The 16824-nt window shown below is 39.3% G+C and overlaps 1 protein-coding gene across 17 annotated transcripts in view; it reads right to left on the bottom strand.

Moving 5' to 3' along the window:
- TMEM164 (transmembrane protein 164) overlaps positions 1 to 16824 on the bottom strand; it is a 180190-nt gene that overhangs the window by 101825 nt on the left and 61541 nt on the right. For 12 of the 17 annotated variants that reach the window (XM_061409445.1, XM_061409432.1, XM_061409434.1 and 9 more), the window contains one exon: positions 6584 to 6633. The exons of 3 other annotated variants lie outside the window; for them this stretch is intronic. Coding sequence is in view for 10 of the 14 variants with exons in the window: in XM_061409432.1 (XP_061265416.1) it covers positions 6584 to 6633 (50 nt within the window). In the remaining 4 variants the exon portion in view is untranslated. 2 more of the 17 variants (XM_061409437.1, XM_061409447.1) reach the window with 2 other exon arrangements.

Genomic DNA, 16824 nt, shown 5'->3' with positions numbered 1-16824 from the left:
CAAGGTTGCTACAGTGGAGGCTCCACGTTCGAGGCACATGTTTTTCCCTTGGGCAGCCAGTTATAGCAGCTGACTAAGCAGGTCACATGTCAACTGTGAGGCACATAAAGGGAGCACTCTGGGACCCAGCCAGAACACTGGGGAACCATCATTCCCTCTTGTCAAGTGCAGCGTGGGAACCCTGTGGAGAGTTCCGCCCCTTCCCCACCCTAAAGAGAATTGCCAGCCCCTGCGCAGCGTGGTGCTTGCAGCCTGCTGGGCACACCATACCCCTTTCCTGCAGTGACTGGGCATGCCTCCATGAAGAGCATGCCAGACCCTGCTTCGCTGGGAAGCAAACAAATTCATGTGTGGCTGCCACAGCAAAGGGCCGCTAGAAAAAATAATAGTTGGGTAGGTAGCACTAGTCAATGCACCCACAGCAGGGCCTACCTGTGTACACTGAAATTTATGAAATTTTAAATCAGATGTTATCATGGTTGTTAACCCTTTCTTTCAATAGTACCAGAAGAACAGAAAATACTCCCTTAAGCAACATAAGGCAGTGTTTAGGAGCACTGGTTCTGCAGTCAGAGAGATACTGGATCGAATCCCACCTATACCACTTACAAGCCACTTAAATCACATAAACTTTCAGAGCCTGTTGTCTTGATCTAACTGAGGGTACTGTTTGTACCTCCCACATAGGCATGCTGGGAGGACTAAATGAGATATCCATGTTAAATACTCCCCACCTTGACTACACACAATAAACCCGATTAAAAGCATTAGCAGGAAGAGGAAGAAAGAGAATCCTGACTCTGCCACTAAGTAATCTTCAGTTCAGTCGCTCAGTTGTGTCCTACTCTTTGTGACCCCATGAACCGCAGCATGCCAGGCTTCCCTGTCCATCACCAACTCCCAGAGCTTACTCAAACTCATATGTCCATTGAGTTGGTGATGCCATCCAACTGTCTCATCCTCTGTTGTCCCCTTCTCTTCCTGCATTCAATCTTTCCCAGCATCAGGGTCTTTTCAAATGAGTCAGTTCTTCGCATCAGGTTGCCAAATTATTGGAGTTTCAGCTTCACCATCATCAGTCCTTACAATGAATATTCAGGACTGGTTTCCTTTAGGATGGATTAGTTGGATCTCCTTGCAGTCCAAGGGACTCTCCAACACCACAGTTTAAAAGCATGTAATCTTAGCCAAGTTATTTAAAATCTCTTGGCCCCAACTGCTTTATTTGTCATGTGTATAAAATGTACTCCCTATCTCATGACATTAGTTGGAGGATTAGATAAGATCCTTTAAGACAAAGTCCTTTAAGAACAGTAAACAGAGCTGTACTATTAGAGCTATCTACTTTCTAAAACAATGATTTTCAACTTCACACTGCACACAGTATTTTCACAGTAGAATAATAAGTACCCATGAAAAATTAAGTGTATGGTTAAAAACTTGGATGAATCTCCAAGGAATTATGCTAAATTAAAAAAAAAAGCTAATCACCTTTGGGATTTATATTGATTGCATTTATGCAACAATGTGATTGCATTTGTTGGAGAAGGAAATGGCAACCCACTCCAGTGTTCTTGCCTGGAGAATCCCAGGGATGGGGGAGCCTGGTGGGCTGCCATCTCAGGGGTCGCACAGAGTCAGACACGACTGAAGCGACTTAGCAGCAGCAGCAGCATGATTGCATTTATATCAACATTTTTGAAATGACAAATTTAAAGACATGGAGAACAGATGAGTTGCCAGGGATCAGGGAAAACATGCAAGTGGGAGGGAAAGAATTTGGCTTTAAAAGGACAACAGGAGGGATCCTCATGGTGATGAAACTGTTCTTTGTATTGACTGTATGTTTGTGATATCATAGCACAGTTTTGCAATAAGTTACAACTGGAGGAAACTAATTAAAGGGTATATGGGATCTCTCTGTATTTTCCTTATAACTTCTACATCATAATGATATTTGTTATATTTTATTTTACATAGTTTCTCAAAATATAAAATTTAATTTAAAAATGATGTGAGCAATGTGAGTACATGATAAAATAGGGGAAAACCTGTGATATCATCAAGTGAAAAAAAGCAGAATAAAAAACTACAATTAAAGAAGACAAAAAGTAAAGAAATAAGCATAAATCTTGAGATAGGAGGCAAAAACAGGAAAAGGAAATAAATATAAAATGTTGAAAATTAAGTAAATATATATATAAAAAGTGAAAGTGAAAGTCACTCACTCGTGTCCAACTCTTTGTGACCCCATAGACTAGACAGTCCATGGAATTCTCCAGGCCAGAATACTGGAGTGGGTAGCCTTTCCCTTCTCCAGGCATCTTCCCAACCCAGGAATCATACCCAGGTCTCCCGCATTGCAGGCAGATTCTTTACCACCTGAGCCACAAGGGAAGCCCCCCCTCCCAAAAAAATATATATATATAAAATCAAAATAAGGTAAAAGGGATAAATATATCCAAAACCAGGTTCTATAAAGCCACCAAAAATAGATAAAAGTGCTTACTAAACTGACTAATATATAAAATATGAGACAGAACACAAAGTCAGACAAGACTAAGCCCAAGAAAGAAAAATATGACTACAGTGAGAAAGGCTTATTATAAAACTATATGCTCAACTAAATTCATGGCAATATTTTTGAAAACTTAGAATAAATAACTCCTAGAAAAATACAAATGATCAACATTTACCCACAATGATTTGAATATATGATTTACCATATAAAACACTGGAAAGGTGATTAAGGGTCTACCAATTGAAAAAGGCACTGAGACTTCATATTTGGGCTTTACAGTTGAATTTTATCTGATCTCAAAAAACAAACAAACAAAAAAAACCCACATAATTTCTAAAGGTAGTTAAAGTATGCCAGGCCAGAGAAAAGAAGGAAAATTCTGCAGTTCATTTTATGTAACCTACATAATTTTAATCCTTAAACTTGAAGAATCCAATAAAAAAATGACTCCAATTTCACTTATGAATACTGAGGCCAGGCTCTAAATAAAAGATTGACAAGTAGTATCCAGCAATGTATCAAAACAGTAATATAATATATTATTTTAGTAATGTAAGAGTTGTTCAAAACCAGATATCTAATGACATAATTCCCTATATCAAAAACTTTAAAAAAAAAAAGATCAGAAATCATTGAAAAAGCATTTGATAAAATACAAAAACATTCCCTTTTAAAATATCACTAAGTAAATGTGGAAACTATTTAAAAATACCAACAGCAAATATGGAAAAACACAGAAAACATTTCTATTTAAAACTGGTTATAGACAAAGTGGCCCACCAGCATTGTTTTTATTTAATGCTGTCTTTGAGTTTCTAGCAAAAAATAGAAGAAAATTAAATAATTAGAATAACCATTGGAAAGAAAAGATAAACTACCCATTCCAGTATTCTTGCCTGTAAAATTCTATGGACAGAGGAGCCTGGTGGGCTACAGTCCATGGAGTCATGGAGTCAGACATGACTGAGCACAAACAAACATACAAGGGCCCACCCTAAATCCAGGGTGATCTCATCTCAAAATCCAAAATTACATGTGCAAAGATAGTTCTTCCAAATAAGGTTACCTTTGCAGGTTCTGGGGTTACAACTTGGGCATACCTTTGGGGCCACTATTAAATCTGCTGCAATCTGATAAGAAAAAAAAGATAAAACTAAAATAAAAGTTACTGGAGCTAACAAGACAATTTGGTAAAATAGCTAGATATGAAAAGTATTTTTTAAATTAATAAACTTTTTCTATTTTAGCAAGAGGCATTTAGGAACGGAAAGGAGGACAATATTGCACTCCTAATGAACAAAAAAGCTCTTTTTTTTTTTTTTAACAAAAAAGCTCTTAATTCTTTAGAATAAATGTATCAAGAATGGTATAAAATAAGATCTGAACAGGAGGAAAGAAATAACCATTTCTTAGACAAAAACAGCTATGTATTTAAAAAATGATTCTTACAAAATTGAAATATAAATTTAATGCCATTCTAATTAAAATCACAATAGGATGGGGTTGGGGGACTGATTAAATGATATTAAAATGTGTATAAAGAAAAAATGCCAATGAATAGCCAAGATAAATATTTTTAAGCTAATTTAATCTAATCAACATGACTAAGGTAAATAAGACACACAGATAAAACAAGAGAATTCATAAATGGATCCTTGGATATAAAAGATTTAATGACAAAGATAGTAGTTCAATTTACAAGGGAAAGTAGGAATTACTTAACATATTCTGCTACTACCACTGGTTATCCATCTTTGAGAAAACAGTCTCAACAAAGACTGGGAACCCAGAAGCTATAAAAAACATTATCATATTTGGATATGAAAAAAGGGATGTAGAAAAAATTATGTGGCAAAATATACCATCAGTAAAATCAACATATACAGATTTGGGAAATATTTCTATAATAAAGATGGTAGCCTGAGGGCCAATATCCAAAATATACAAAGAGGCCTTACAAGTTAAGAAAAATATAAACAACCCCTAGGAAATGGGTAGGTAATATGAGCACACAATTCAAAGAGCAAATCCAACTGGACAAAAAATGAGAGAATACTGAAATGCATTATTAGCCAAGCAAATACATTCATTAAGTTGTCAAGATTATAAAAGAATCATAAAACCTTATGCTGATAGGGATGTGAAAAAAAGAATAATCTCATATATTACATACAAAGAGAAAAAGTGAATTATAACAGCCTGTTTTTATAAATTGATATGGTAACAAATATTTATTTACAAATAAACATGTGTGTGTGTGTGTATACATGTGTTATAAATTGAAAGCACTAGTATGTAAGGGCACAAGCACAATGATGTTTCAATTCAGCATGGACTGTAGTGGCCAAAATCTGGAAAGAATGTATATGTTCATCAATAGGGAAATGGCTAAATAAATTGTGCATCCACAAAATATTTTCTAGCCTTTTAAAAGACAAAGAGCTATACCAAGAGGCTTTGATAGATTTTCATGGGATATTGTTGAGTGAAAATAAGTAGGATGTATATATAGGATTCTATTTTTGTAAAACAATGAACAAAAACAACAAAACATTCCAAAACCCATGTGTGTGTGTGTGTGTGTGTGTGTGTGTGTGTGTGTGTGTGTACCTACAAGCATGAAGAAAAATATAGAAGGATACATACTGGTTTGGTAATATATAGGGACAATGTGGAAAGACAGGGCAAAGGCCAAACCAAACAAGGAAAATGAGGGGCAGGGGAGGACTACTAAAACAAACAAATCCAGCAATCATATTTATGTATTTTATATGTACAAACACATATAAATTGAGTTAAGTTTAGAAGGATACAGTAAAAAAGAAAACAAAACAAAAGCAAAATATGGTCTCTGCTTGTTTAAAAAAAAAAAAAAGGAGGGCAGTAACCAAAATAATTTCTTGGTAGGATTAGTGATGGTGCTTATTTTCTTTTTGTGTGTGTTTTTGCATTTTCTGTAATGAGAATTACAACTCCCATAATAATGAAATAAAAACCAATAAATGTTAGTTTTAAAACATTGCACTGAAAGACTGACCCCATTTTGGGAAATCAAGGGAAGGAAACAGGGTTAAATACCCCTTTTTCCTTAGGAGCTGTCCAAGTAAGAGACTTATGAAATCGGGACACATTACCCCTCATCCAGCAGAAAGTTATTCACCTAAGGCAAGAGACTAAGTGGCTATTCCAAGGAGCTATTTGAAGCAACAAATGGGGTATATTTTCCCCTACCTCACACTTTAATGACTTAGTAAATCAGAAAGTCATTTATGCCACTCTCAATTATCCAAGGATCTGCTGGGCTCTCTACTTTTTGCCCCCTCCCTCTGGTTTGGGGCCATTTCCCTGCTCAGAAACAGCTCCAAAATGGGGGCTGGGGAAGGGGGAAAGAGATGAAATTAACTGGATCGATTTAGCTTCTCATTAGCAACTCTAATAAAAGGTTTGATAAGCAAAGTGGTCACAACTCCTGGTTCACATGAGGCTTCCAGGACTCTTGAGAATTTCATTTAAGTAAACTTGCCTTCAGACAAACATGATTTGCCTGCAATACACTTTAATAGATTTGGATGCTTGTTATTTTAAAGAAAGTCAGGACTTGTAATAAGGTGATATTTTTCTCTCCTCACTTTAATTTGCACTTTAACAACAAGAGCAATAAAAGATAAAAACACAAGAACACAGGCCTTTAAAGTATCCTCAGTGGAACAAGAGAACCACAGTACAAAGCTCTGTGAGTAGGGGAGGGCTGTCTGGCCCCAGCAGGCTCTCAAGAGAAACTTTAGGAGGGTGGCAACCTTCCAAGGGAGCATGTCTTGGCCATAAACCATCACCACAAGGAATCGGTGGAAGGGATCTGCCAGAGCTTACCAAAAGCACAAAGGCTAAGTCTCCACATACAACATCTCCCTGTTTCATTGGACCCTTGAAGACATTTGTCTCTTGGGAAGCCCAGACATATAGCATTGCAAGTTCAATGTGCTCACAATGTGTTCACCATCCTTTTTTACCAAGCAGACAAAGCAATTCAGCAACAGCAACAGAAAAACAATTTGCCCTTACTTGAAGATGACAATGGCTCCTGGACATGGAGGGCAGGCCAGGAGAAAGATCTGCAATGGAAAAAAAATTGTTTGGTTATCATGAGAAATGCTGGACACAGTGAGACAGTGTTACTTTAATAATGCTAATTCTAATGCTACTAACAATAAAATAACCAAACTCTTACAGAGAAAAAAATATATATAATATAAAAAACTTTAAAAGACAAGCAAGTGGTTTTCTAAACATGTTTGTGTTTGTACATGCATCTACGTGTGCCTGTACTGGCTGTGTGTGTGGTGGGGAAGGTGGGGGAAAGAGGAAACAGACGGATGGACAGTGGAAGAAGTAACTGCTTGGAGCACAGGAGATGGGGAAAGCTTTTCCTTAAGCCATTTCAGCCTCACTTCCTTTTACCCTCTAGAACACTCAATTTTTCAATACTTCAGCTTTGGTATGATATGATACAAGTAGCCAGGATAAGAAGTTTTTAACCCAGGACAAGTAAAAATGGATTCTGAGCATAGGATAAGCACACAAATACCCTCTGATTTGCCTCCCATGGGGGAAGGTGGGTTAATCAATAACTAACTTTGCCAGATTTAGCAAACAAAAACACAGGATGCCAAGTTAAATTTGAATTTCAGATAAACAATGAACAATGTTTTAGTATCGGTATATCCTGGGTATTCCATGGAACATACATGTGCTAAAACATTATTATCAAAATTCAAGGTTAACTGGACAGCTTGTGTTTTTTATCTGGCAATCCTATTGATTTTGCCACTCCCAGGCTCTTAATTTCCCTTTGATTTTGAAGGGGAGCCGAATTTGCTACCCCAAAGTTTGTTTGTTTGGCACAAGGATTATTTTAGGCTGACTGATTTTAAGAAACAACAGACATAGGAAAAGCTCTGAAAACTGTAGAAGTTACCTTTCTGTACAATAGATTTACATTTATATGGAAAATCTCCATTTGTTCAGGTGTCTCCCTCTAGGAAAAGGATAACTCTAAATCTTTATACTCTCTCAATAAGGGGGAAGGCAAGGACTGAAATCTGTGTAACAACCTTACCCTTGTTTACTGCACTCTTCCTGGTCACCTCCAGGAACTGGCCTCCTCCACCCCTGCCTCTCAACCAATACCAAACATGTTTATCTTTAGCTAAAGATGGCATTTAAGGTGGTAGCTTGGGCCATTTCAGGGAGTTCATTTTCCTGGGTACCCCCCATGTATACAGGAGGTATACATATTATTAAACTTCCGTTGTTTTTCTCCTGTTAATCTTACTGTGGAGGAGGGGGTGTGTGTCTCAGCCAGGAACCTATAAGAGTAGAGGGAAAATTATTTTTCTTCCCCCACATTTGATTGGTTTGTTTCAAAGCCTGACTAGTTGGTTCCTCTTCTATTCTCCCTGCTCAAACCAAACAAAAAGAACCTGATCCTTCGAAGAGACTATCAGTTCCATGCTCCTTGGTTTGAACTAGGCTTGGGTTATTACAGCCTTCAGAAACCCACAGCAGTGGCAGTTTGACTGCACCAAAGTCAAACCTTGTTTGACTTCGCTCAAGGGGGACAAAGAAAGCCCTGCAGAGTTGTACAAAGTGCAAATTCCTGGGCTCCCCCCATGAGGAATGCTGATTCCATAAGTCAGGGGTTCCAGGAATCTGTGCATTTTAACAAAAGCCCTAGGAGATTCAACTATTCTAAGCAGCCAGGTGTACTCAAGGTTTGATCAAAGACATTCAGCAGGACAAAAGACTGACCAAAGAATGAAACTCATGTTTATGGAGTTACTTCACCTATGGTGACTTAATGTTGCAGATTTACAAAATCATTGCTATGTGTTCCTCTCTTGTGGTAAGCATTTATGAATAGACATTATTGGCATTATGGGCCGGTTTGGCTTTGTCCCCGGTATCTTCTTTATATTCTGTTCATCAGTTCTCTCAGAATCTACATTTAAAAGGAAAGGGTACTCTAAGGAAAATCACTCTAAGTAGAGATACCTGAATCCCTGCAGCGACTAAGAGAAAGAATGGGGAAGAAAGGATCCTGAAAGGAACACAGCCGGGAGTCCATCACTCACACAATACCTCATCAGAGAACCCACCAAGAAAAAATCCATTGAGAATGTTACTTTCCCCTGTAGATCAATTTGATTAAAAGTGCAAACCCAGTGACAATTACAGGTCCACAATCCTTTATCTGCAATCGCCAAATCCAAAAAGGTCTAAGAAACAGAATGTGGGGTTTGGTTTTTTTTAAAAAAAAAAAAAAAACTAATTTGGTAGCAGACATGACTTGAACTGAGCTGAGGCTCTTTATAGACTGTCTTTATTCCATTTATGGTGAGTATTCGTACGTTTTCCACAATAAGAATGTACTTTGATTAGGGGGTGCTGTCCCAGATCCCATTGGCAGTGTCTGTAAAACACTCCACAGTCTCAGTATTGCCTTTCTAAAATCCAAAAAACTCAAGACTTTTGAAATACATCTGACCTTCATGGTTTGGGATAAGGACTGTCAACTTGGAATTTCAATCACCCAAACATGAACTTAACCCCAATTCCCCACCCTACCCGTCAGAACAGTACAAGAGAGAAAGAAACCAAGCTGGTATTCTTTACCACTGACCAGGAAGCAAAGTTACTCACCTTAGGCAAGGGACCAAGTTGGAGGCTGTACATAATTACCCAGCATTAGGCCATCAAAGGCTACACTCAGAAGCTACAGTATACAGAAAGCAGACAGGGGCCCCCAAGCACCTTGTAAAGAATACTTCTGGAGTCACCTAAGAGTCATGCTAGCAATCTTCCTGAGCTTCTGGAATACCCTAGATACTTCCGACACACTAAAACAGAGACGCAAAAATGCAACACACCCCCCCTCCTCCCGGCTTTTGTATACACACAGCCAAGAGGAAATAAGCAGATTCTTGGGGGAGTGAGGGGCAATTTCTCTGTAACTGCCCCATTTGGCTGGTTCTGATCCCCGATGTCCCTATATGGGGAAGCCCAGAAACCTCCTGAAGAAAGCAAGCCTCCAGTCCCAACTTAATCACGGATCTGATTTCTTTCGAGGCAGCTCATGTAGTCTTTACTCTTAAGTGAGTTTTCCAACAGTTACTCACCTATGGTCATGTCATTTCCAACCAACACACTGGCTTTCCTCATCTTGCCTATCTATCCCCAACACCAGGATAGAGGGTATCTTTTTCAAGCAACTTTTAAAATCAGATACATGGAGAATATCAAAAAAACAGGTTTGAAAAAGGACCCCGACCCCATCCTATTTCTTTTGCGGTAAACTCATGGTCTCCTCTGGCAGCGTCCTAGATTTACAACACTAAACCTCTCTGCTTTGTCATGCTGGAACCACATCCATAATCACCATCAACCAAAGGATCAGAGTGAAGATAAGATGTTAATTCAGAGGCCCAAAGGCCCCCAGCCTTGGCCCAAATATCCCTGCTCTCTTCTTTGGTTGGCTGCCAATGGCCTCCAAATTTTGTTGGCATGTGTTTTAGCCTAGCAGACGGAAAGCTAAACTATCCCTTCAGCTGCAAATAGAGTGGGAAGAGAGGATACTTGGAAGTGCAAACAAGGAGGGCAGGAAGATGAGAAGGCATCTGAGTACATCCCAGCACCGACGTGGCACTTTGTCTTCTTGCTGCCATCTGCCCGGATAGGCATCTGAAGAAAAGAGCAGGGAGCATAACAGAGAAATGCTACCATGTCCTTCCATTGATCCACTGTCTGGGAGGCAAGCAGGGCTTTGTTATGAAATCCGACTTTACAGATGGAGAAACTCGGGGGAAGGTTCTGATGAGGTTTCTGGCAAGAACCCAGGTCCTGTAATAAACTCTCAACACTTTTCACCTCACACCTGACATGGTCCTAGCCTCATGGGGGCTTCTCTTCTTTAGATTCTCGCCCTGTCCCTCAACTCCCACAGCACACATGGAGTCACCCCAGGGTCCTCACATCTGTACCACAACACAGCTCCTCCAATCTCCTCCTTACAAGCTGAGACATCTCAAAACACAGACCTGCCTGGGCAGCAAATTATATTTACACAGATGGGTTTCAGAGTCCAGCATTCCCCAAAGACAGGCTCACATTACATCCAACCAGCTTCATTCTCTGATCTACTGGGTGCTGGAGATTCTCAAATCCTTACAGAACTGAAATCTTTTGGGGCTGGTTTTTCCTGGAAAAACCTGCAGGTTCCATTAAAAAACCACACTCCCTCAGCTTCTACAGGAGAGAGTGACTGTCTTGCCCAGAAACTCGAAAATTCCATTTTTTCCTAAGCACATAACCTAGGTACCAGCAGCTGTACCAGTTGATCCTCTACCTCTGAGACACTCTGGTTCCAGGTTCCCACCTTCTCCACCCAAGCTCTCAGCATCATTTGTCCCACTTCCTGTTCTTGTTTCTGTTCCATGGTCATATTAGCCCCAGGTTCACTGGCATCAATACCCTGTTCCCTGTCAAATTCTGCTCAACCCCAATATCATATTCATTAACCCCTCATGGTCATAACACTGAAAGAAGAAAATTTTTGTTCATAGGAAGAAGTGTTAGTACTATGAGAAATGTAGGCGGGAAGAATGGCCAGTCACCAAGACCATCCTAACTGAGGGGCTAGCCAGGTTAAGCAATGACAGGATGAGAAAACTAAATCAAAGGGAAAGAGAGTGCGAGAGGGACAGGAGAGGAGCATTTGGCTTGCAACACAATCTTCCAAGGCCGAGCTCCAGTTCTCTTGGCTCCACTGCCTAGGAGGGCACCCATCTATTTGGGGGTTCTTAAAGGAATACCTATAAACATAACCCACCATAGCAAAGATCCATTCCTTAGGCTACCCAAAGTCTGTCTTGGGTTTTATTCACTAATGTTAATATTCTTGGGGCCTCATCTTCTCTCTCCTTGGACTGATGAAATGATTTTCACTGGTTTCTTGCCTCCAGACACACTGCTGATAAGGGGGATTGCTCTAAAATGTATCTCTGATCTTTCCTTTAGAATCCTTTAATGGCTGGCCAGTAACTATAGGAAAAGCTCAACCTCCTTAGCAAGGCAGGTGAGGCTTTCTCTACTCACCTTGCTGATCTCTTCAGCTTGCTGGCTTCGGGCACTGTCCCAAACTGTATCTTGAGCATATTCCATGTCATAAACAGACTTCGATAATCTCATTTTCTAATAGCTTCATGTTATTCAACTATATGGATATGCAACAATTTACTCAACCCATCTCTTCCTGTCACACATGTAAGTTATATCTAAATTTTCAGGTCCTTCACTATTTAGTCTACATTTTGTAGTAGTAGTCTACATTTAGTTGGCAACCCACTCCAGTATTCTTGCCTGGAAAATCCCATGGATAGAGGAGTATGGTGGGCTACAGCCCATGGGGTCACAAAAGAGTCACACACGACTTAGTGACTAAACATTTAGTATTTGGTCTCTCATTAGAATGAGAATTTCTAGGTCTTCAAAGGGAATACGGATTTTAAGGCTTTTTAGCCTACAATTCTAAACTGCCTTCCAGAAAATGTCTTAGAATTTGTACTCCTGCCAGCAACATATGAGAAATGTGTTTCCGCTACAGCCCGGCCAAGAGGTCATTACCAGTTTTAAAAGGCAAAACACTGAAAGGGAGCAGAATTTGCCACCGTCAAATATGTCCCTTTGTCATAAAGACTATTTTGAGCTTGTTTTTTTTTTTTTTTTTTAAAGCAGCAGATACAGGAGAAGCCCTGAAAATCAAGTAGAAGAGATTCTTTTCTAAGAGATATTTGCATTTATAAAGAAAATCTGCATTTGTAAGAGTGTCTCCTCTCTGTACAAGGAAGAGAAGAATGACTGAATTTCTAGAAACTCTTATGACTAGAAAAGGCAGCAACTTAAAATCTGCATACAATCTTACCCTTGTTTACTGTGCCTCTCCCGGTCACCTCCAGGAACCGGCTCCCTCCACCCTTTTGTCTTTAGCTGTAGATGGTATTTAAGGTGGTGGTTTGGGCCCCTTTCAGGGAGTTACTTGGTTTTCCTGGGTCTCTCCCACACACACAGGAGGTACACAAGTTATTAAAAGTCCGTTTGTTTTCCTCTTGTTATTCTTTTATTACAAGGGGATCTCAAGCCACGAATTTAGAAGGGTAGAGTGAAAATTAACTTTACTCCCCTACAACACACACACACACACACACTTCACTGCTTTAATGTGCGTGCCTCAGATTACCAGAAATATTAAACTATTTTTTAACACGAGTTTGCCCAGCCGTATTTCTTCTTTTGTGGCCTTGCCTATTTTTCAACCGGTATGTTCTTTTTCTTATTGGCTTATAAGAAGCTATTTATGTTTTAATGCCATTTAATACAGACTACTTGACATTTATTGCAAATATTTTTCCCATGTTGCCATTGTCATAGTTTGTCATGGCAGTTTTGTATGGAAGTTTTTGTATCTTTATGTAATTAGATATACTTATATAAATTAGATATTTCCTTCATGGTTTCTGTCTCTGATGTCATAACTTTGAAAGTTATTTACAATCCTGGGATTAAAAAAAGAGTCACCAATTGTTTTCCTAATATTTTAAAATTTTAAATCTCCAAATCAAAAATTGCATTATTGTTAATCCTACTCACTCTTCCAGAATGGCCTTCTCATCTTTCCTCTTTTGGCTGCCTCTTATTTACCCTTCAAATAACAAAAGAAAGCATCATTTCCCCTGTGTGCATGCTTAGTCGCTCAGTCAGGTCCAACTCTTTGTGACCTCATGAATTAAAGCCCACCAGGCTCCTCTGTCCATGGACTTTTCCAGGCAAGAATACTGGAGTGGGTAGCCATTTCTTCTTCCAGGGGATCTTCTTGATCCAGGGATCAAACCCATGTCTTCTACATCTCCTGGATTGGCAGGCAGATTCTTTACCACAGAGCCACGTGGGAAGCCCATGATCCCTTCTATCCTCCCATTAATTCTTTCTGCTTATTTCTTTCTGAGAAATTATCTTTTTTGTCAGCATAAGGAACTGACAAAGAGCCTTCTCTCAAGAATTTAGACAAAAAGGAAATTAGAGCACCTATTGCCAAACTCTTGGGCTTCAAAATCAACATATAACGGATTTAAAACATAGCAAATGCATTTTAAAGCAAGAATGTTCCTAGACTTGAAAGACCAGTTTGTAACCTGTTTGAATTATCCCCAAAGAAAGAATGGGGTTGACCAAACACTGAGGTACAGAATAAAGAAAGTCACAGAGGCATATATATTTGACAGTTTCCACATCCAAGTACTAGTCAGGGACCAGGGAATCTTAGCTTGTAAATCTCAAGTTTTCTGGTCCCAGTGCCAAATTCACCCCTATTAAAAGAATGGAAGTGGGCTAGGGAGCATTGCTAAGTGGTGAATAGTATGGGCTTTAGACTTAAGATAGATTTCGGCCACTCACCAGCACTGTAACCTTGGATGAGAGACTGGAGGAATTTTTATCTCTACAATAGGGATAAAAATAGCATCTATGCCTCATGAGGTTTTGGAGAGGATCAAATGAGATAAAGCAAGCAAAACACTTGGCACAATGTCTAGCACATAGCTAGCACTCAATACATAGTAGCTATAATTATTCTGATTGCAAAAGAAAGTCCATCCCTACTGTGAGCTACATCAGCAAGAGCTTCTATTAAACTTCCAATTCATCTAACTTCACTTGTTCTATTCACTTGTTCTTCACTTGTTTTATTCACTAGTTCTTCACTTGCTTGTAGTATAATATGCTCATGTGTTATTTGGCTTCCTTGTCCAGCTGCCTACAAGGAGAGAATACTGAAACACTCAAGGTGCAGTTTCCTCATCTGTCAAATAGGGGTTACATCAGTACTATCTCATAAGGTGGACATGGGCATTAAATGTTTGAAGCACTTAGTTCAGTGCCTGGCACGTTGTAGGCAATAAAATAAATATGAGCTACTCATAGCATCATCCTTCTTGGTTGCCCTTTCTGTTGTCCACTCACTACAAATTCCATCCAGGCCCACAGCAAGTTCTAGGTCCCACTCAAAGCCTTCTCCAATAACTCCAGATAACACCTTTTTTTTGTCCAATGGCCTCTACAACTCATTAGGTACTTAGATTTTATTTAATTTGGTTTCCCTATGGTTGCACAAAATGCTATAATAGACTGAGAGCTAGAATTGGATTATCAATTGTTCCCTCCTGACAAATTTTAAATTGGCATACATAAGTCACTGAACAAAGCCCAAAGTTGTCTGTTGGGTAATCAGGGCTCTCAACAATGTGGCCCTCAGCTGCCTTGCCAGTTTCATTTCCTACTATGACTCAGGTTTTCACTCTGAACCCAGTTTCTACATTCTAAAATACAAAAGAACAACAGTGCTTGCCTCCAACATCTTAAACTCAACTATTGTTTGATGCAAATAATAAATGCTTTCTAGATATTTCCATCTAGATGGCACACAGGTATCTCATGCCTAAATCTGAACTTGCTATCTTCTTTCCCTAACCTCTTCCCTTGCTAACTGCTCCCTCAAAAAGTGGAAGAACAAGGATAGCCGTTCCAATACTAGAATTCCAACTAATCTGATAAAGGCAGAAGGCATGAGGCAAACAAAATTAACATCAAGTAAACAGTACTGCAATAAGTGTAGGCAAGAACCATTGGTAGATGCTGATGAGTAATGCAAGATTATCATTTTTGCATGGAAAGTACTTGTTAATTACAAAGGGAATATAGTAACTTTTTGTTGGAAAAATATGACAAGAAGAGATCAAAGTTAATTAACATCACCAATAATAACACATATCATCATATCCCCCGGATATGATGTACCAAGAAGGGGATGGCATCACTTCCGGGGTATTTCTGCCCAATGACTTAAATCTAATCAACAACAACAAAATCAGGTAAGTCCAAATAAAGAACACTTTACAAAGTAACTGCCCAGTACTCTTCAATATTGACAAGGTAATAAAAAATGGAGACTGAGAAACTGCCATGGATGGAGGAGACTAAGACGACCTAACAACCAAATGCAACATGGGATCCTGGATTCCATCCTGGAACAGACAAAAGATGTTTGTGGGAAAAACCAGTGAAATAGGAATAAAGTCTATAGCTTAGTTCAAGTATCAATGCTAATTTCTCAGTTTTAAAGATTTTACCATGGTCATGAGAAACGCTGGGCTGGAAGAAGCACAAAGAAATATCAATAACCTCAGACGTGCAGATGACACCACCCTTATGGCAGAAAGTGAAGAGGAACTAAAAAGCCTCTTGATGAAAGTGAAAGAGGAGAGTGAAAAAGTTGGCCTAAAGCTCAACATCAGAAAACTAAGATCATTGGATCTGGTCCCATCACTTAATGGCAGATAGATGGGGAAACAGTGGAAACAGTGTCAGACTTTTTTGGGCTCCAAAATCACTGCAGATGGTGACTGCAGCCATGAAATTAAAGACGCTTACTCCTTGGAAGGACAGTTATGACCAACCTAGATACCATATTCAAAAGCAGAGACATTACTTTGCAAACAAAGGTCCGTCTAGTCAAGGCTATGGTTATTCCAGTTATGGATGTGAGAGTTGGACTGTGAAGAAAGCTGAGCACCAAAGAATTGATGCTTTTAAACTGTGGTGTTGGAGAAGACTGTTGAGATTCCCTTGGACTGCAAGGAGATCCAACCAGTCCATCCTAAAGGAGATCAGTCTTGAGTGTTCATTGGAAGGACTGATGCTGAAGCTGAAACTCCAATACTTTGGCCACCTCATGCAAAGAGTTGACTCATTGGAAAAGACCCTGATGCTGGGAAGGATTGTGGGCAGGAAGAGAAGGGGACGACAGAGGATGAGATGGCTGGATGGCATCACTGACTCGATGCACATGAGTTTGAGTAAACTCCAGGAGTTGGTGATGAACAGGGAGGCCTTGCATGCTGCAATTCATGGAGTTGCAAAGAGTCAGACACAACTGAGCGACTGAACTAAACTGAACTGAATACAAGATATTAACATCAAGGGAAGCTGATTGAAGGGGATACAGAAATTCTCTGCGGTATCTTTACAACTCCTTTGTAAACTGAAGATAATTTTGAAATATAAAGTTTTTAAACACTACTACCTATAAAATAAACAAGGTTCTACTGTATAACACAGGGAACTATATTCAATATCTTGTAATAACCTATAAGGGCTTCCCTGGTGGCTCAGTGGTAAAGAGTCCACCTTTCAAGCAG

This window comes from Bos javanicus, chromosome X (genome assembly GCF_032452875.1).
Source record: "Bos javanicus breed banteng chromosome X, ARS-OSU_banteng_1.0, whole genome shotgun sequence".
NCBI classification, from domain to species: Eukaryota; Metazoa; Chordata; class Mammalia; order Artiodactyla; family Bovidae; genus Bos; species Bos javanicus.
The sequence above is the reverse complement of the archived record's forward strand: the minus strand, read 5'-3'. Positions and strand labels throughout refer to the sequence as shown.